The sequence below is a fragment of the Capra hircus genome, chromosome 7, assembly GCF_001704415.2.
Source record: "Capra hircus breed San Clemente chromosome 7, ASM170441v1, whole genome shotgun sequence".
Lineage (NCBI taxonomy): Eukaryota > Metazoa > Chordata > Mammalia > Artiodactyla > Bovidae > Capra > Capra hircus.
The window spans coordinates 49,341,763-49,363,883 of NC_030814.1; the positions used below are offsets into that span (position 1 = coordinate 49,341,763).

Consider the following 22,121-nt stretch of genomic DNA (forward strand, 5'->3'; position numbering starts at 1 on the left):
ATTGATGTCCCAAGTGTCTTCAAACAACCCATATTTAGTATGGGCTTACTATGTGGTCTCTGGAGCCTAAGTCACTGCCCACAGCTGCAGCTCTCTGCATTCCTCTCTCCCCATACTCGGCCCAGCTGTTCCCCCAACCAGCCTGAGAGCGTCCCTTGTCTGTTTTCTGTGCCTAGCCAAGAGCTAAGCAAAGGAGCTCAGCACAGTGACAGGTGACCAGGGGCACAAAGACATGAAAGGCACAACTCCAGTTCCAGAATCTTATTGGGCCACAGGACTCTCACACAAAATGCTTGGTTGTATAACACAGACTAAGACAACCAGAGGCTGGAGAAAGCAGGGCAAGCTGGGCTAGAGAGGCCTGCTAGAGGAGAGGGCCACGCAGGGATGGTGGGTGAGGGCACTACAGGCAGGGCCCAGAACAAGGAGAAGCCCACACAGAGTCCTTTGCAACGCATGCCCCAAACCTTTCCACGAAACTTTCACAAGCCTTAATCTGTTGAATTTCTGAACTTTGACCTGAATGGGTATAAGTTAAGTCTCCACAACAGAAATCCTCCCTCTAACCTTGGATTAGCTGCCAAAGACAAGTCTTTGGGATAAAGCCGATAAATTACCTTTCTACTCACTCTCCCCACCCCTTCCAAAGGGGGAGACAGTGAACGGGAGGGCCAGGGAGGGTCTACGGGGAGGAGCGGAAGTTACAGGAAGGACCAGACATTTCACATGCAAATTGTGCTCACCCCCAACCACCGGGCCTTGGGCTTCTCTTGCCGGCACCACCAGCCCCATTTGACAGATGGGAGAAAGGAGGCTGAAGGGTTAAAATGGCTTGCTCCGGGGTCACCCAGCCAGAGAGTGGGGAAGGCGATTCCACTCAGGCCTTCTGACTCCAAGTCCAGTGCTATTTCGAGGTAACACACAGGACCTGGAGTCAGGAGCCCTGGGTGGCTCTGTCACCCACTGGCTGCGTGGTCCTGTACCAGCCGTCCAGCCCTCTCAGCCTCGATCCCCAACTGTAAAATGAGGAGGCCCGCGAAGACCCGCCCAGGTCCTCTTCCGGCTGGCTCTCGGAGCCTTCTAGGGGCGGCGGCAAAGCTCCCCCTATCAATTACACTTCCCAAGTTGGGACGACAGAGATCACCCGAAGGGCCTCAGCCCATCACGTGGTTACATAAAAAAAGCAAAACGTCCCAGATTAACTTCCACTGCACTGCTTCTGCTGATACACGATTACCCAAATTTCTAGTTTCCTTAGGTGAAATTTGCCTGCTGGGTAGGCACTCTGGACGGCTAAAAGGGCAAATGTGAGCCGAAGAACACAGAAGATGGTGTTGAAACCTTGGGTCGGGTCCAAAGTGGACGAGTTCTTCCTGTGGGTCTCTGGACGAGTCTCTGGCTATTTCAGGCCTCTTACATCCGCGTCTTAGTAGAGGGGTTTGGAGACACCCCCGGACAAGCGAGAGGGCCGAGGGCAGAACTTTCCTAGCAGCAACTCTGCCCGCTCTGTATCCAGTCCCCCGGCCCCATACTGTCAGCTAGAGGGCTGGGGGCTAGAGGGCTGTGGGCGCGGTGGTGGTGCCGAGGCTGGGATCGGCCTTCGGAGCAGACAGGGGCCCGGGGCGAGTGCCGGCGCCCCGTGATTGCCGCTGGAGCTCCGCTGCAGTTTCGTCAGAGGTAAAAGGTACGCGCCCGGTGCGCGCGGCGTGTGCACACCAATACACAGTACCGTGCACAGACCACTCATCACACTTTTCCCCGGGCCTGGAGAAGCGCGATCATACGCCACTAGCCCCTGCAGCCCCTGCCCGGAACCCACCCAAACGATCCCGCCACCGACCACGAGGCCCCGCGGCTCCCTGACGCATGGACGTCCGCAGCGATCAGGGACCGGCCTTCTTCTACGCGTGGCGGGCTTCCTCTCGGCGACACCCCGCCACGCCGCGCGGTTCCAGCAGCCAGCGGGACTCGCCACCCAGAGTCCCCCAGAGCTGAACGTCTCGGCTGTTGCGTCCCCTCCAAGTCGCATCTCACGGCAAGGAGTCAGCTAGCAAGCCTCTCCCCGCCCACCCGGTCCCATGACAGCTGCTGCCGCCCAAAGACAGGCAGATATAACAAGAAGCAAAGTTTCCCTCTCTCCCCTCCCACATCCCGCCCCCCTCCCCCTCCCTTCCAGTGTTATGCAAAACAAGCCGGCACCGGGGCTCAGACTCCAGGTACCAAACCAGCCCTAGCAAGCCGCGCCCGGTAGAGCCCAGCAGCCCCTCTGCCTCCCGCGTGCATCCGCATCCGGGGTCTCATTCGCGGCTCGGCTTCATCCTCAGCCTCCCCACTACCCGTGCCGGGGTGGCCGTAGAAAAAACCCTAACTATGGGGCCAAACTTTATGCTTGCAACAGGCAAGGGGTGGGGAAAACTGGGGAACGGGTAGGGGGCGCGCACTCCCTGTGCGGGCATTTTCCCGGCTGTTTATCCCAGCAGCAACCCCCCTCCGCCCCCGTTTCCAAGTAACCAGCTTCCTCGCCCCTCCCGGCCCAACGGAGCACCCTCTCCTGTCACGCGCGTGTCGCCAGTGGGTCTCCCAGGCGCAGCCTGAGCCGGTTTCGCCGCCTCGCCTGCCCTTCCCCCAGCATCGCCGAGCGCGCACCAGGGGCCGCGCGCTGCAGGGGGACCCAGGCGCCCCCAGACAGTCCTCCGGCCCCATCCTGCCGGGCTTTCGCCCCCGGGTGCTCCACCAGGTAGCGAAACCAGGAAGGTGCTATCCCCGCCCGCATGTCCACGTGCCCTGCAGACCCCTATGCCTTCAGCGGGCAATTGGCAGAAAACTCCGCGCTGCGGGAGCTTTTGGAGAGCCTCGGGGGGTCTAGTTGTAGAAGACCGGGTACCCAGGACCGGAGGATCAGGGGACTCCGGGGACCGGGACAGGCGCCTGCGCCGGGGCCACAAGTCCACGTGAAAGTACGGCAGCAAGTGCCGGGAGCCTGAGGGCGCGCCTTCTGCACCCAGACTCAGCATGAGGGTCCCCAACACCTGACGCGGCTCAGCCTCTTCAAGGAAGCACCGAACCCCCCAGCTCAGCGGGCGGGGTGGGGGGGTGGGGGTGGGCCGGACTCCAAGCAACCAAGGCTAGACCCTCCCCAGAGGCCGTAGCGACCGCAACGGTCCGGCATGCGTGGTGGGGGGACCTCCAGCTACCTGTCCCCAGAAAGAAGTGCATCGCAGGGTGCATGGAAGGGGGCTCTGCAGTCTGGAACCCCCGAACCCCTCAATGCGCCCACCGCTGTCTCCCGGCCTCCGCAGCTGCGGCGGCAGCCCCCGCAGCTAAGCGGCCCTGGCTCCTCGGCCGTGGCCCCTGCTGATCTTACCTGCGTGTCCGCGAGATAGTTGAGGAAGAAGGAGGAGAGCTCCTCGTCCAGCAGCGAGCCGCAGTCGTTCCCCGCCATCTTCCAGCCGCGGCTGCAGCGTGCGGCGGAGTCAGCGCCGAGCCGGCCGGGGGGAGGGAGGGAGCGAGCGAGTGAGGGAGGCGGGAGGAGGGAGGGCGGCCGGCGGGAGGAGGGAGGGCGGAGCTCAGGCCCCCGCTGCCGCAGGGCCGCTGGCTGCGGGGGCGGGGCCGCAGGGCGCCAGCGCAAGCCGGGGGTCGCACCCCCACTTTCCTGCGCAATGTGTGGCGCCGGGATCCTCGCCCGCGGCCCCCGGCCCGGGAGGAGAGCGCCCGCAGCCGGGTGACGGTACTCAGCCAGCAGCCCGATGCCTGCGCAGCAATGCAGGCAGCCCACTGCTCCTGCCGACCGAATCACGTTGCGTTAGCGCTGGGCGGGTCCTTACGAGACAACCTGCTTCGGCACAGCTGGGGAAACTGAGGCCTCAGAAGGCAGAGGACCTCGTTTGAAGCCACGATGTTGTTTAATACAGGAAAACAAAGCCCAGGTCTGACTGCCCTGGAGGCTTGAGTGTCTCGCTGGGCTGCAGCCAGAGAGGGAGGGATACCATAGGTCAAAGGTGGAGAAATCAAGGAAGGCTCCTCGGAGGGGGAAGCTTTTTTTAAAAAAATCTTTTCTTTGGAAGATGCGTTGACCCATATTCTTAGCCATCTCTCTCTCTGGCTTCCTTCACTATGTACTTCGCCCCCGAAAACTTTAACTCCTTTTCTGACCATAGCCACAGTGCCTTGAAGTGGCCAGCTGCCTGCTGGGCCCCTGGCCTCCCCATTTCTTGGGTAAGCCATCCAACTACTGGATACTGTTCCTTGCCCACGGACATTCACCGAGTAAACTACATCTTTACTGTACCCTTCCCTGCTGCGCCTCGGACTGTCAACTCCCTCTCCTGCCACTTCCATCATTCCCTGCTGCCTTAGCTCTGCAGACCTTTAAAACACTGGTAACAGTTGCCATTTTACCGTAGTTACAGTGAAGATTTGATCTTCAGACCTCTTCCTTCTAGACTTTAAAGACCCATGAAAGCAGGGCCTGAGTTTGCTTTTGCACATACTGTCTCCAGTGCCAGGCACATAGTAGGTTCTTCGTAATGTGTTAACTAAAAATCCCAGAGGATTTAGATCTCCCATTACCATCACCACACATTTCATAGATAAGAAAACGGCCTAAGGTCAAGGGTATGCATGGAGTGAGTGCCAGGGCCAGATCCAGAGCCCCCAGGCCTCCTGACGCCAGCCTTGAACTTTCATCATCATGCCCTGCTATTTGCCAGCCGGGAGGTGAGGGCACAGCCTGGGTAAAGGCAGAAAGGCGGGAAGATTTCAACCAATTGCTCCTGCCGCCTGCTCTCCTCCCACCCCAAGCTAGCAAGGCCTGCCCCACCCTGCCCACCCTACTTGGCTCCCTCCCAGCCGGAGGAGGAAAGGAGAGTACAGGGAGAGTCCCCAGCACACCTGCTCAGACTTGAACACCAGCGCAGGAGCTTCCTTCTCCAGTCTGAGGTTCCCAGAACCAGAGGGTGTGATTTCACTCTCTGGGCTTTAGTTCAGGGCACTTTTAAGGAACAATGGATCCCAAGAGAAAGCCTACATGGAGCTTTGGAGCTCTAGCCTGGGAGTCAGCAGTCCCAGGCTCTGGTCCAGCCCATCACATCTCACTCCAATATTGGGCAACGCAGGGAGTTAAGAGCGCGGGCCCTCTAGTCAGAGTGCCTGGTTTCAAGCACCTGCAAGTCATTTATTCTCAGGCTTTGGTTTTCTCATCTACACAAACAGGGACCATAGAGTTACTTACTTAAGAGGGATGTTATGATGATCGAGAAGCTAACATATGCAAAGTGTTTGGTACAGTCCCTGACTTCATGGGAGAAGTGCTAACCTCTCTAGTCCTTTGTTTCCTCATCTGTAAAAATGGGGGTGAAATATATGTCCCCCGAAGCCCTGGCCAATGTTATTTTCCTCTCTTCCAGAGCTTATATGCTGCTGGCTACCTTGAACTCCAATAGGTCTGAATTTGAATCCTGGTGCACACTAGCTTTGTGCTAGTTTACTTAACCTCTCTAAGCCTGTTTCCACCAGGTAGGAATCTTGAGAAGACTGAATGGAACAATGCATGTAAAATTAATTGCTTGGTTCTGTAGCCTGCAAAGAGGAAGTGCTGATTCTCACACTCGTCATCATCACCACGGTCACTGGTGTCATCACCTTCAGCACTAAAGATGTGCTCTCCTGAGGCCACGCTTTTTTGCTGCTGCCTGTAGACATTAGAGCCAGAGCCTGCCAGGATGCTGTTTCCAAGAAGCGTCCCTCCCAGATCCATCCAGTCTCACCTCTGATTGGTATTATGCCCCTTATCCCCCAGAGGCCATTCTTTGAGGGTCCCCAAGACTAGCCATCGCCAGCCTTGGCCTGGCAGAGCTGCAGTGCCAGACAGGGCCTCCCAGGGAAGCCCTCAACAGCACCACCCAAAAGCTTTTGTCTTTAATTGCCCAGCTACAGGGCCTTTCTCACTAATCCCTGTGTCCTCAGAATGGGCTACTCGTTGGCAAGAGACTCAGATGAGAAGGCACCTGACCTGAGATATCTAACTTCTTTTACAAAAACATCTTATCCCAATGATTCCTTTATTAAAGGCCGCTCAATAGATCCTCAACCTCTTCACATTCTCTGATCCATAAAAACCCTCAAGAAACCTAAAGGGCTATATAATCTGCAATCACCATCCCCTCTCTGAGGCTGTTTCCATCCCTGTAGAAAACAAAAGAGTTGAGCTAAATCGACCTCTACTGAACCCTGTAGCCCAGATATTATGGGTGTTTATAGAAGAAACTTAACAGTTTCTTCTGCGCATGTGCCAGACAACTGAGCTTATTATCATCTCAGATTGACTTCAACACCCTGAGTATTTGGCAGTGTGATATTCATTTTATGACTGAGGAAACAAATGCTTAAAAGGGGTTGAAATGATTAGTCCAAAACCAAGCAGTTAGAGACACAGCTGAGATCTGAAGCCAGATCTGTGCACGGTGTAAACCCCAGACTCCAGTCATGACAGATACCTGGTCCCTGTCACCAGAGATTAAAATTCAATAGGTTGACAGTGGGCCCAGGAATCTGCATTTAATAGGGTCCCCTAAATGACTGTGCTGCAGGAAACTACCCATCAGTCAATAGATATTTGATGAGAACCCACTATATGCCAGCTGGGATTATGTGAACCATGGATAAATCAGTGAACACAACAGCTGCCACCCCTGCCCACATTCTATTCAGAACGATTGCTTAGTAAATTTTTGCTGGTGAATGGGGGAGGGGACATGAGTCTTGATCATCACTGAAGTTTCCTGCCAGCCGCCCACAACTCGGTGATTCTCTGACCCAGGCCAGGGAGCTGACACACCTATTTCCCACCTATTTCTCCAGTCCCAGGAGGCAGGGATTCAAGCCAAGAGGAACTAAGAAGTCACCCAGTTTGTATTGTTAATTTAGAGAGCTGGCTCCGTCTCCTATTGAATTGTAGAACTTGAGAACTGTGGAGTGTATGTTACCCATAGGCTTCACTGCACACGTAGCAGAACGTGGCCGAAGCCACACACCCCTTCAGGACAGAGCCGGGACAGAAGCCGGGGCTCCAGGTTGGACACATCATGATCAGGTATCTTAACAGGACAGACTTCTCCTCATGGTTGCGCCTGTGGAAGAAACCACCCAGCTGTGTCAGCTGAGGGTCTCAGAACTGGGGACTAGAGCTTTCAGTGCTTGAAATTCTATCATGGGACTTCCCTGGTCATCCAGCAGTTATAACTCCATGCTTCCACTGCAGGGGGCGCAGGTTTGGGGAGGTTCCATATGCCACACAGCGGAGTCAGAATAAAAAAAGAAAGTCCAGCATAAGCAAAGCATTTCTTTATGTTGCCCTCTTCTCCCTGTAGAGCCAGCTTATAAACTCACCAGGACATTTAGGGGATACTTAGCAGATCACAGTCTCTTTTACACACTACAGATGATGAAAAGCGTTCCCAAGTCAGCGGGTGGAGGGCACCAAACAGCTGTGGAGTCACCTATGACCGCTTCCCAGTTTTGCAAGTACAGGTTTTCACCCACTCACCTCTGGCTTGTTAATGACTGTGCACAAAGCATGGGGATAATGAAGCGGGGTAGGAATAGAAACACCTGCTTTTTCTTCATCTGTCCACAGAGCAAAATAATCCTAGACAGGTGGGACAGGTATAATGGTCCCTCATTATACCCATTTGATAGATGGAGAAACAAAGGTCCAGTGATATGAATTATTCTGTTTTTTTACAGAGATGTAAATTCTACCAGGTTATTTTATATGTATATGTATAATACATAATTAGATGTATAAAATACATATATATGTGTATTATGTATATAATACAGCAACATTTAAAGAGTTACCTGAATTAAAGGGCAACATTTAAATTTAGTATCTCTAGCAAATAAGGCAAGCAGATGGTAAGAATGCCTGAGTACCTATTGTTTGTGAATATCTTTATACTCTATCACTTTGGGACCTTTTTAAGGATCAACCTGTCTGTCCTACCTGACCTAGAATTTTGTGTGGATCAAGTTAACTCACAAAGGACTTTGAACTTCACATCCATTATCCTGCTGCTGCTGCTGCTAAGTCGCTTCAGTCGTGTCCGACTCTGTGCGACCCCATAGACGGCAGCCCACCAGGCTCCCCCATCCCTGGGATTCTCCAGGCAAGAACAGTGGAGTGGGTTACCATTTCCTTCTCCAATGCGTAAAAATGAAAAGTGAAAGTGAAGTCGTTCAGTCGTGTCTGACTCTTAGCGACCCCATGGACTACAGCCTACCAGGCTCCTCCATCCATGGGATTTTCCTAAATCATCAATAATGCTCCTTTGGAAACGTATCCTAAGGATCTGATTCAAAAACTGGGACTGCTACAGCACAATGTTTATGTAGAGAAGGGAACGATGACAGAGGATTAGATGGTTGGATGGCATCACCAACTCAGTGGACATGGGCTTGGGTGAATTCCAGGAGTTGGTGATGGACAGGGAGGCCTGGCATGCTGCGGTTCATGGGGTCGCAAAGAGTAGGACATGACTGAGTGAGTGAACTGAACTGAGATAGATAAATAGATAGATTCAATAAATATTTTTAGAACCTGCCAGATGCTAGGCACTGTGCTACAGGCCCACAAGTGGTAACCATAATATAGTCTTTGCTCTCTTGTAACTCACAGCTCTGATCTCCACAATATGCAGGGGAGAGACCAGTCAACATGCAGTTCACTAGGATGTAATAAGTCCTTTTTGAAAAAAGATCATTTACTTCTGAGTGCACCAGGTCTCGTCACTGAACTCGGGCTTCCTCGTTGCAGTTCAAGCGGGGGCTGCTCGCCGGTTGTGCTGCTCGGGCTTCTCACTGCAGTGGCTGGCTTCTTTTGTTGAGGAGCACAGGCTCTAGGCACATGGGCTTCAGTAGTTGTGGCATGTGGACTCAGTAGTTGCCGTTTGTGGGCTCTAGAGCACAGGCTCAATAGCTGTGGGGCATGGGCTTAGTTGCCCCATAGCACGTGGAATCTTCCTGGAGCACGATCAAACCCATGTCCTCTGCACTGGCAGGCAGATTCCTAACCACTGGACCACCAGGAAAGCCCTGTAATAAGTGTTTTCATGGAGGAAGCTGGAGGGCTGAAAGCCGGGTGGGGCTGGGAGAAGAGCCCATGGGAGAGGTGGGATCCTGAGCCAAGACAATGAAAGTAGTAGGAGGGATCTGGAAGAGTGAATGGGTGGAGGCCACATTTTAGAGTGGGATCACTAGGCTTTGGTCATAGATAAGAAAGGATGGGCTGATTACAGGGAAGAGTCAGGACATCCAGGCTCTGGCTTCAGTGGATGATGAGTCTTAGAGAAGAGGCAGCTCATAAGGGTTCTCCTGAGTATTTTCAGATGACTATGGGACAAGAGGAGACATACAGGGGGAGCACACTGATATCAAGCAAAAAATTGGAAAGAACCTTAGCATCTAGTAAGACAGAGCAGTTCAATTCCACACCTAGTTATAGACAGTAGACAAAAGCTCACACATGTGTACAGAGAACTGTGTTCAAGGGAGTTCATTGCAGTATTATTAATTATGGTTAAAAAAAATACAGGTTACAGGAAAAAATGAACTGTGTGGTGAGATCACACAATAGAATATTAGACAACTGTGAAAATCAATAACAGCTGCATGAATCCACAAAGATGAATTACAAAAGCAATGAGTGAGATAAATAGGCACCCTAAGGATACATGCAGTATTATACTATGCATGTAATATTTTTAAATATGCAAAATAATACTCCATTGCATTGGCCAGTACCCATATATGAAGTAAAAGCACAAACATGCAACAGCAAAGGCACAGCTCATTTCAGGAAATTGAGAGGAGAGCGGGGACCCAGGACTGGCTTTACTGGTGAGCCACCTCACTCTTGAAGTCACACTGGCCTTGCACGTGGTTAATTACTCTGCTGCTGCCGACTTGAAATTCATGATGATTTTAAATAAGGGTTCCTGCATTTCATTTTGCACCAGACCCTGCAAGTTATGTAGCATCTCCTGGTGGGATTAGAGTACATTGTATGTAAGAGAGCTCCAGTTGTACCTGTGATCTTGTTTTTAATCTCAAAAATATTTTTAAAGTATCAGTGTTTGATATATATGGAATTTAGAAAGATGGTAACAATAACCCTGTATGCGAAACAGCAAAAGAGACACAGATGTATAGAACAGTCTTTTTGGACTCTGTGGGAGAGGGAGAGGGTGGGATGATTTGGGAGAATGGCATTGAAACATGTATATCATATAAGAAATGAATCGCCAGTCTAGGTTCGATGCAGGATAGAGGATGCTTGGGGCTGGTGCACTGGGATGACCCAGAGAGATGGTATGGGGAGGGAGGTGGAAGGGGGGTTCAGGATTGGGAACACGTGTACACCTGTGGTGGAATCATGTTGATGTATGGCAAAACCAATACAGTATTGTAAAGTAAAATAAAGTTTAAAAATAAATAAATTAAAATTAAAAACAAACAAAAGTATCAGTGTTTGTTAAATCTGTGTAGCGCATTGTTCCTCGTGCTTTTCTGTATGTTTGAAATATTTTATAATTCAAAAACAATGAAGATACTCTGCAGAAGGTAGAAAGCTATATGGAAAATGTACAGGAAAATATATATAACATTAAGTGAAATAGGGTTATAAAAATGTTTATAAAGTGATTGTAGTTGTATGCATAAATGTACATGTAAAGTGTATATGTTAGAGTGACATAAGAAGTGTGAACAAACAAAACATGATGAGGATGGTGGAAATCATTTCTTTTCATATTTTCATTTGTGTTTTGTTTCAATTTTGTTTTTATAATAAATAAAATGTTACTTGCCATCTATGTTATTTAAGTAGCCTATTTGCATTGTAGCAGGGACATTTCAGAGACTTAAGATCTCAACATAAAGGAGTAGCTATGATGGAACTGGTAGGAACCCTCCCTAAAATGAGCTTTGAACTGGATGTCAGTTTGGAGTCCCACTTGGGCACCGAACTCACGTTTGGACAAACCTCTTCTCCATGCTGAGACTCAGATTTCCTGTCTGCACAACAATGCGCTTGGACTGGGTGGGCCATCCCAAACGTGCCTTGGATGGGTGTCTCCCCACTGAGACCAGTGCCCTGACTGTGAGATGCTCTGATTCCTGCTCCCCTTTGCAGGGGAAATCATTCGGGCCACGTGTAGTTTGGCAGCAGAGACGGTTGGAGTCAGGATCCTGAGCGGAGAATCCAGGTCAGTAGGCCAACCTAGGAGTCTTTTATATGGGGTGGAAGCTCTTTGGCTCCTGGAGCAGCCAGACCTTCAGAGTCCCAGGGAAAGGGGCATGGCCTCACAGGCAGGGCAAGGTATAGAGGACACAGTGTGACATCGTGGGTGCAGCGGAGCATCCTGGGTATAGCATGGCGGGCGCAGCCCTGTGCTCTTCAGCTTCCCTGAAGAATGCTGGCAGACAACTCCAAAGATGAAAGATCGGTTGAAAGGGAATAGTCCACCTTCTGTCAGAGTTATTATTTTTCACTGCAATTTTTTTTTTTTTTTACTTTTTGGCCTTGCCCTCTGACATGTAAGGATCTCAGGGCCCCAACCAGGGATTGAACCCACACCCTCTGCATTGAAAGTGCAGAGTCTTAACCACAGACCACCAGGAAAGTCCTCCACTACAAATTATTTTAAATTATGTGTGATACAATTATTTTTATCCTTGTATAAAAAACGCAAACAAGAGACTTCCCTGGTGATCCAATAGCTAAGACTCCATGCTCCTAGTGTGGGGGGCCCAATTTCAATCCCTGGTCAGGGGACTAGATCCCATATGCTCCAGCTAAGAGTTCACATGCTGCAACTAAAGACCCAGGGCAGCCAAATAAACAAGTTAAATGAATATTTTTTAAAAACAAAAATAATGTAAAGAATACAAAGAAAGGACAAGCTTCTATGATCACCTTCACCCAATATCACTCCTTCCCCATAGGTGCCCACTGTTACTGGTTCATGAATTGCCTTACAGAAAAGGGGAAAAAGAGAGATTTTTTTTCTTTGCTTTTTATACCTATAAAACCTAGAAACCTTCAAAGTTTCAATTGAGACTTTTAAACAAAAATGGAATCCTACTATAATCACTATTTTGTAATTTCTTTCTTAATATGTCTTAGAGGTCTTTCCATATCAGTACATGCTGCTGCTGCTGCTGCTGCTGCTGCTAAGTCGCTTCAGTCATGTCCAACTCTGTGTGACCCCATAGACGGCAGCCCACCAGGCTCCCCCATCCCTGGGATTCTCTAGGCAAGAGTACTGGAGTGGGTTGCCAATTCCTTCTCCAATGCATGAAAGTGAAAAGTGAAAGTGAAGCCGCTCAGTCGTGTCTGACTCTTAGCGACCCCATGGACTGCAGCCCACCAGGCTCCTCTGTCCATGGGATTTTCCAGGCAAGAGCACTGGAGTGGGGTGCCATTGCCTTCTCCAATCAGTACATGCAGATCTACATATTTCTTCAAACTGTTGTTCAGTCACTAAGTCATGTCCAGTTCTTTGCAATCCCATGAAGTGCAGCACTTCATGCCAGACTTCCTGTCCTACTCATGTCCATTGAGTTGGTGATGCCATCCAACCATCTCATCCTCTGTTGCCCTCCTCCTCCTCCTGCCCTCAATCTGTCCCAGCAGCAGGGTCTTTTCCAATGAGTCGGCCCTTTGCATCAGGTAGCCAAAATATTGGAGCTTCAGCTTCAGCATCAGTCCTTCCAATGAATATTCAGAGTTGATTTCTTTAGGATTGACTGGTTTGATCTCCCTGTTGTCCTCTTAAGAATCTTCTCCAGCACCACAATTCGAAAACATCGATTCTTCAACAATCAGCCTTCATTATGGTCCAACTTTCACATCCATACACGACTACTGGAAACACCATAATTTTGACTATATGGATCTTTGTCAGAAAAGTGATGTCTCTGCTTTTTAATATGCTATCTAGGTCTGTCATAGCTTTTTTTCCAAGGAGCAAGTGTCTTTTAATTCTTTCAAATTGCTGCATGGCTCTCCCCAGGGTGAATGTGCCATGGACTTGATTTGTAACTGCTGGCGCATCGTGTTTCTAGACTTACATTCTTCAGGTGGTTATATGGTCCTAGTTATATCACTAAAGACTATACAAAGCTGGGGATATAAAATAATGACAATGGATGCACTGTTTTATTCATTCAATCAACAAAAGCCTGTGGAATGCTTCTTTTGAGTATAGACTTCATCTTTTAATACACAATCAAGCCAGACCTGCATGTATGAGTTTAGTGAATAATATCAATCATGTTACTACATTGTTTGAAACTCATTCATCATTCCTTCATGACCCATCTACTTTGTGCCAGGCATTCTGCTAAGCTTTGTGGGACTATAGAGCATTAGTTGTGGCTGCTTTGGTTGCAATTAATAAAAAACCCTACTTAACCTGGCTTTAACAGATAATATATTGGCTTCCATTAATTAACACATTTAAAGGAGGAATATCACCAGGAAGATGTGGATGTTCATTTCTCAGCTCTGTTTTCCTCTGAAAGCTTCATTCTGGGACAGGTTCTGTCCTGGTGATGGCAAGGTGGTATGCTCTAGGCCTAAACCCAATCCTCTTAGCAAGCCCAGCAAAGGAGGTGTGCCAGTTGCCTAGCAAAAGACTGGGATTCACTCTGATTATATCAATTTGGCTCAAATGCCTGTCACTAGGCCAATCCCTGCTCCGATTGGTCAGTGCTGGGTTACATGCCCACCTCTGAGTCTAGAGTCAAGCTGTTTCATTCAACACCCCTGCTTTCCCCAAACCAAGGTTCTTAAAAAGAGACCGTTAATTTGAATGTGAAATAATTATATCTCTTTCTATTAACTTCTAAGTGAAATTTAGCATTTCCTTCTATTATAAATGTAGCAAATATTTCACAGCAGTATTAAAAGTTCCTATAACTTTGGCACCAATAGAAATCACAGATATTTCATATCTCATCACAAAATGTCATTTACATTCACCACTATTTTGAAACCTTGGGTAACTATCAGACCAATTAGATCTTGCTGTTCATGTGTTAATGAAGAAATATATATATATATTACTATATCAAAATTTCTTATCTTGTGATAACTGTTTCAATATAATTGAGTTTTAAAAAATTGTTTGTAGCTGATATTAAGCATTTAAAAACATCAACATGAGGAGGAGTCCATAGCCCACGAAAAAGGTCTAGATATAATATAGGAGAGATATATAATATTAGATATAATATGATTTCCTCTCCAAAAGGACATCAGGTGCCTTTGCCAGAGGTGCCTCTGCCCCACAGGGAACACTAATCTACACAGCTCAGGAGCAGCTGATCCTCACGACTCTGCTGACTTTATTGTCCCCGAGAAGTCCCGAAGAGGTTCTCCATACCAGGAGCCAAGATTTCCTCTGTCAAAGGAGGTGCAGAAATAGAAGGAATAAAATGAAACCTGGATCTCCTTTGTGAAGAGGAGGAGGAGACTTAAGCAAGATGCTTAAGGAGAAGTTCATGAGATCACTTTGCTCTGCAGATGCCGACTTGTCTCAGCATAGAGCCCAGCAATAGGCCTGCCTTTTGACCAGGATTCCCTCTTCCTGGGAGTTCACCTTAGAAATCAGTAGAAGGAAGAGAACAAGCTAGCCAGGCAAAAATATTCACTAAGGTGGGCTGGGGCTAGGGATCCTGGGTCTGGAGCCTGGAGTCAGGCAGGCCTGTGTTTGAAGCCTTGCTCAAAAGGGTAACCAAGAGTGCCTCCCACACACATGAACACTGCTCCTCTGACATCGGGGGTGGCATCTAGCTCTTCCCCTGGATTTCAGACTAGCTTTCTGACTTGATTTAACCAAGAGAACTCAGCAGAAAGGATGCTATCCCAGTACCCGCCCTAGGAGTCAGGACAATGGGAGCTTCTACTTTCACTCTCTGGGAAGCCAGTCACTGCATAAAGAAACCCTGCTAACATGCCAAATAGACCACGTAGAGAGACAGAGGCCCTGAAGGATGAGGGGCCGCAGAAACAGAAACCAGCCGACTTGTAGCCATTTTAGCCTCCGCTGCCGCAACACCAGTTCAGTTCAGTTCAGTTGCTCAGTCGTGTCCAACTCTTTGCGACCCCATGAATTGCAGCACGCCAGGCCTCCCTGTCCATCACCAACTCCCGGAATGCAACACCAGACATCTGAATAAACCCATCTTGGAGCCCCCAGCCCTAGTGAAGCTGCCTCAGTTAGTACTATGTACAGCAGAGATGACTCAACTCCATCAAGCTCTGACCACACTGCAGAACCATGAACACATAAATAGTTGTCATCCCTTAAGCTACCACATTTTCATTTTCTAAGTGAGTGAGTCTTGGTTTTGTAAGTTCATTTGTATCTTTCTTTTTAGATTCCACACATAAGGGACGTCATATGATATTTCTCCTTCTCTGACTTCTTTCACTCAGTATGACACTCTCTAGGTACATCCATGTTGATACAGTGGCATTATTTCATTTTTGGTTTTGTTTTGTAATGGCTGAGTACTTACTATTCCACTGTATGTATGGGCATAACCTTTAAAAGAATAACATAGCCCAAGGACACGACATAAACTGATTAGAACCAAATAGGTCCAAGATGGTGGACAAGTCAACTTCCACTAGACTGTGAGTCTCAGTATACACTCATGTTAACATATCAGCAAGCTGATTGACAAACCCACAGGTGCCACGACAGTTCCAAGGCCAACTATAAAGGTCAAAAAGTGAACGGTGGCCCAGTCCCTGGAAATCCCTGTCCCTTCCCCCAAACAGCTGGAGTATTCCTTCTACTCATTAGCCTATGAAATTACCCACCTCTATAAACACTGACAACTCCATACCCTGGGGCCACTCTCACCTCCTGAGATGGCCCACACTCTGTCCATGGAGTGTGTTTCTCTCTAAATAAACCCACTTCTTACCTACGACTGAATTCTTTCTGTGATGAGTCAACAAGAACCTGAGCTTCACCAAGTCCTGAGACCAGGTGTGTGATCTCAGTCCTGGCCCATAGGTTCAAGTCCCATTCTGGGTTTTTGCTGGGTTTGAGTCCCAGCCTGATTAACACAGTTTTAATAATATGTTATAATTTCCTGCAGGGGCTGAGTTTCTCTCAGTTATTGGAATGACTCTACTGGATAGAATAGCATGGAACCATTAGAAATCATAAGCACAAAGTTCATGAAATTTATTTATTGTATAATTTGAAGTAGAGAGAGACTTTCTGATTCCAATGAAGAAAAAAAATTTCTGAATAAAAGTTGTAAGGCAATAGGAGAAATAAAAACTGGTAGTGTACTTGGGTGGTGGGTTTTATTTATAAACATACTTTCAGGATTTCTGTAGTGTTATTTTCAACTTCTTAATAATAAATCATTTTAATGCAATTTCCAAATGGGATTAAGTTTTGGAGAAAACATGGAGAAATGAAGACTATGTATTTGAGTTTTGATTTTAGTGGAAATGTTCTCTACTCAAATTTTCTTTAATTTGATCTTCATAAAAAATAATTTTAGTGCAATTATTAAATAGAAAACTGATCATTGTGTAATTTATCCAGTGCTATTATGAGCCCAGCAGGGAACTAAGTGCTTGTGTTCCTTCATTTATTCAACAAATAGTGAAATCCAGAGTTCAAGAGGAGGGATTTCCATGCTTTGTTCTTTGATGCCTCCCAGCAAATCTATCATGTCGGTGGTGTTATTATCCCCATTACACAGATGAGGAAACTGAGACTCAAGAGAGGCTACATTTCTTGTCAAAGTCATTCAGCTTGGAAGTGGCAGGACTGAGATTTGAGCTCAGGTCTCTTGAGACTGTCTTCTCATTATCATTCACCTCTTAGCCCACAGCAGTACAGACTGCTCCCATTAAACAGACTCAGCAAGTCTGTAAGCACTAAGAAGCAGCATGCTTTTGTCATAAAATAACAGCATGGAGTTAGGAGACCTGGACTTGGATCCTGGGTCACTGCGTGGCTATTCCCTCTGTACCTTCATGGCCTCACAGGCTAAATGAGGGATTTGGATAAATACTTGGAAAATTCTGGAAAATAACCCAAACCATAATGCTTTGGACCTTAACTTTAACTGATTAGAGTAGGTTATCCTTAAAATTGTGGTTCAAATGTCCCAATTGTGCTCAGATACTATTCTAAGCAGTATTTGGACTTTAAGTTCCAAGATTTGGGTTCAAAGATTGGCTGTGCTTTTGAGTGATTTGGGGTCAGTTTTCTAGCTCTCTGACTTTCAGTTTCAAGAGCAATAGCAATCCAAACCTCTCTCGTTGCTTGTACGCACCCAGTGTTGACCCAACCCAAGTGGAAGAACTGAATAGTCAATAAATAAATATATGTATGTGTATACATAGATCTTAAATGAAAGACACTTTAATGAAACCTCACACTAAAAGTATATAATATATACAATTAGTATAAATCTGCTTTGATGTTTTATAATCACTTAGGAATTCTTTATAGGTAGATATATATAATTTGAATATGTGTATACTATATATGTGATACAGATGATACATAATATTCAAAAATATATTTTAATATGATAAATGAAAGGTAACATGCCTGCATCTCTGTGATGATAGAATTTCAGTGGAAGCTCCCCTCAGCTCCTTGCCCTACCCCACCTCAAATCTTCCACCCAACATCACACCTGGCTGGAGAGTGGGCTTCCCTGTATCCTGGGCTTACCATGACTGATGCGCTAACAACTTGAGTGAAAACATTTTCTCACTTAAGTCTCCATTTCCCCCTACAAGACTGTGAACAAATCAAGGCCAGGAATTGAGTCTTATTCTTAGATACAACAACCCTCACTGTAAATGACACAGAGTAAGTAAATAAATATTTGTTAGCTGAAGAAAGTAGGGAAAACCACTAGACCATTTAGGTATGACCTAAATCAAATTCCTTATGATTATACAGTGGAAGTGAGAAATAGATTTAAGGGACTAGATCTGATAGATAGAGTGCCTGATGAACTATGGACAGAGGTTTGTGACATTGTACAAGAGACAGGGATCAAGAGCATCCCCATGGAAAAGAAATGCAAAAAAGCAAAATGGCTGTCTGAGGAGGCCTTACAAATAGCTGTGAAAAGAAGAGAAGCAAAAAGCAAAGGAGAAAAAGAAAGATATAAGCATCTGAAGGCAGAGTTCCAAAGAATAGCAAGGAGAGATAAGAAAGCCTTCCTCAGCGAACAGTGCAAAGAAATAGAGGAAAAGAACAGAATGGGAAAGACTAGAGATCTCTTCAAGAAAATTAGAGATACCAAGGGAACATTTCATGCAAAGATGGGTTCGATAAAGGACAGAAATGGTATGGACCTAACAGAAGCAGAAGATATTAAGAAGAGGTGGCAAGAATACACAGAAGAACTGTACAAAAAAGATCTTCATGACCCAGATAATCACGATGGTGTGATCACTCACCTAGAGCCAGACATTCTGGAATATGAAGTCCAGTGGGCCTTGGAAAGCATCACTATGAACAAAGCTAGTGGAGGTGATGGAATTCCAGTTGAGCTATTTCAAATCCTGAAAGATGATGTTGTGAAAGTGCTGCACTCAATATGCCAGTAAATTTGGAAAACTCATCAGCGGCCACAGGACTGGAAAAGGTCAGTTTTCATTCCAATCCCCAAGAAAGGCAATGCCAAAGAATGCTCAAACTACTGCACAATTGCATTTATCTCACACGCTAGTAAAGTAATGCTCAAAATTCTCCAAGCCAGGCTTCAGCAATATGTGAACCGTGAACTTCCAGACGTTCAAGCTGGTTTTAGAAAAGGCAGAGGAACCAGACATCAAATTGCCAACATCTGCTGGATCATTGAAAAAGCAAGAGAGTTCCAGAAAAAACATCTATTTCTGCTTTATTGACTATGCCAAAGCCTTTGACTGTGTGAAAGTGAAAGTGAAGTCGCTCAGTTGTATCCGACTCTTTGGGACCCCATGGACTGTAGCCTACCAGGCTCCTCCCTCCATGGGATTCTCCAGGCAAGAATACTGGAATGGGTTGCCATTTCCGACTCCAGGGGGTCTTCCCGACCCAGGGATCAAACCCTGGTCTTCTGCATTCCAGGCAGATGCTTTAACCTCTGAGCCACCAGGGAAGTCGAGACATGACTGTATAGATCACAATAAACTGTGGAAAATTCTGAAAAATGGGAATATCAGACCACTTGACTTGCCTCTTGAGAAACTTATATGCAGGTCAGGAAGCAACACTTAGAACTGGATGTGGTACAACAGACTGGTTCCAAATAGGAAAAGGAGTACGTCAAGGCTGTATATTGTCACCCTGCTTGTTTAACTTATATGCAGAGTACATCATGAGAAATGCTGGACTGGACGAAACACAAGCTGGAATCAAGATTGCCGGGAGAAATATCAAGAACCTCAGATATGCAGATGACACCACCCTTATGGCAGAAAGTGAAGAGGAGCTAAAAAGCCTCTTGATGAAAGTGAAAGAGGAGAGTGAAAAAGCTGGCTTAAAGCTCAATGTTCAGAAAACTAAGATCATGGCATCCGGTCCCATCACTTCATGGGAAATAGATGGGGAAACAGTGGAAACAGTGTCAGACTTTATTTTGGGGGGCTCCAAAATCACTGCAGATGGTGACTGCAGCCATGAAATTAAAAGACGCTTACTTCTTGGAAGGAAAGTTATGACCAACCTAGATAGCATATTCAAAAGCAGAGACATTACTTTGCCAACAAATGTCCGTCTAGTCAAGGCTATGGTTTTTCCAGTAGTCATGTATGGATGTGAGAGTTGGACTATGAAGAAAGCTGAGCACTGAAGAATTGATGCTTTTGAACTGTGGTATTGGAGAAGACTCTTGAGAGTCCCTTGGACTGCAAGATCCAACCAGTCCATCCTAAAGGAGATCAGTCCTGGGTGTTCATTGGAAGGACTGGTGCTGAAGCTGAAACTCCAATACTTTGGCCACCTCACGTGAAGAGTTGACTCGTTAGAAAGGCTCTGATGCTGGGAGGGATTGGGGGCAGGAGGAGAAGGGGATGACAGAGGATGAGATGGCTGGATGGCATCACTGACTTGATGGACATGAGAATGAGTGAACTCCGGGAGTTGGTGATGGACAGGGAGGCCTGGCGTGCTGAAATTCATGCAGTCACAAAGAGTTGGACACGACTGAGCGACTGAACTGAACTGAAGCTGAATTGACAAGCTGTAGAGCTTGGAGATTCTTAAAAGCAGAAAGTATTTTTAAAATTTGATCTATTTTATATGAATAGCAAATAGGCACATGGAAAGATGCTCTATATCATTACCAGTCATTGCTGCTGCTAAGTCACTTCAGTCGTGTCTGACTCTGTGCGACCCCATAGACGGCAGCCCACCAGGCTACCCCGTCCCTGGGATTCTCCAGGCAAGAACATTGGAGGGGGTTGCCATTTCCTTCTCCAATGCAGGAAAGTGAAAAGTGAAAGTGAAGTCGCTCAGTTGTGTCTGACCCTTAGTAACCCCATGGACTGCAGCCTTCCAGGCTCCTCTGTCCATGGGATTTTCCAGGCAAGAGTACTGGAGTGGGGTGCCATTGCCTTCTCCGTACCAGTCATTAGGGCAACATAAATGACCATCACAATGCAATACCACTACCCCTTCCCTGTGATGACTGAAATTTCAAAATCTTGCCATATTCAGCATTTGTAACAATGTGGAGCAATTGGAACTCTCATACGACATCGACAGGAATGAAAAATAATTCAAAGACAAAATGTCACCACTTTGGAAAATAGTTTGCCAGTTCTTTAAAAAGTTAAACATATACCTTCCAAATGATCAAGAAATCTTACTCTACGTATTTATACAAAAGAAATTCTTTTTAAAAGTTTACATAAAGATGCATAGGTGAATCATCATAGCAGATTAACAATAGCCAAAAACTAGAAAAACTCCAAATGGCAGACCGACTAAACAAATCGAATGAATAAACAGATCGTGGTAATCATTATTCAATGAATGCTGTTCAGCAATAAAGAAGAACAAACTCTTGACATATGCAACAACAGAGAAGAATCTCAAATTCATTATGTTAGGTGAAATAATGCCAGACTCAAAAGATTGAATACTGCATCATTCCATTTAAATGAAATTCTAGAAAAGGCACAATTATAGCAAGAGGAAGTAGAGTGCAGAGATTGGGAAAAACAATAGATTACAGAGCAAAGTTTGGGGCCTCGTGGTGGTGGTTACATAACTATATACGCTTTTCAAACTAAATGTTATACTTAAATTGGTGTATTTTATTGTATGTAAAGTATATTTCAATAAAGCTGATTTTTAAACCGTATATCTATTTTCATGTTTTTCATTTTTAAACGTGGGTTGCTTTTTAGAGTAGTGAGTGTCCTGTCCCCAGAGAATTCCAAAGACCAGCCAAATGGATATGTGTCAGGCATGTTGTAGAAGGGATTCCTGAGTTGGGTGCAAGCCCAGACGAGATGGCCTTTAGCATCGTTACGGTTACGGAATTTAGGCTTAAGTGAGTATTGCCTAATGTGTAGTAGAAAGAACAATGGTCTAGGAGTCACGAGCCATTCATTCATTCATTCATCATTTACTGAACACCTAACACAAGCCTGGCAATGTTCAACAGTGTTGAGCTTAAGTTAGTTTGAGTTGGGTTTCTACATAGTCACACCTAAAATATCCTAACAAATATAATCCCATTGAGAGTGCTCACTTGCTCAGTCATGTCTGATATTTTGTGGCCCCATGGACTGTAGCCCACCAGGTGCCTCGTCCATGGCATTTCCTAGGCAAGAACACTGGAGTGGGTTGCCATTTCCTTCTCCAAGGATCTTCCTGTCCCAGGGATGCAACTTGCATCTCCTACCTTGCAGGCGGATTTTCTACCACTGAGCCCCTAGGGACGTGGGATAATCCCATCACTAGGTATTAAATTGGATGATACTCCTTTGACCCTCTTCCTAAGTGCCTCATGAGGAGATCAGTGAGGGCCTGAGGAGGCAGGGAGACTACCCAGTTTTCTCCCTCTCC

The 22,121-nt window shown here is 46.7% G+C and overlaps 1 protein-coding gene and 1 non-coding gene across 4 annotated transcripts in view; both read right to left on the minus strand.

Annotated features, from left to right (window-relative positions):
• PPARGC1B (PPARG coactivator 1 beta) overlaps positions 1 to 3,481 on the minus strand; it is a 121,181-nt gene extending 117,700 nt beyond the window's left edge. For all 3 annotated transcript variants that reach the window (XR_001918292.1, XM_018050172.1, XM_018050171.1), the window contains exon 1: positions 3,365 to 3,481. Coding sequence is in view for 2 of the 3 variants with exons in the window: in XM_018050172.1 (XP_017905661.1) it covers positions 3,365 to 3,442 (78 nt within the window). In the remaining variant the exon portion in view is untranslated. The remainder of the gene's footprint in view (positions 1 to 3,364) is intronic.
• Positions 862 to 971, minus strand: MIR378 (microRNA 378). The gene has a single exon (NR_129733.1). It is a non-coding gene; the product is annotated as a microRNA 378 (primary transcript).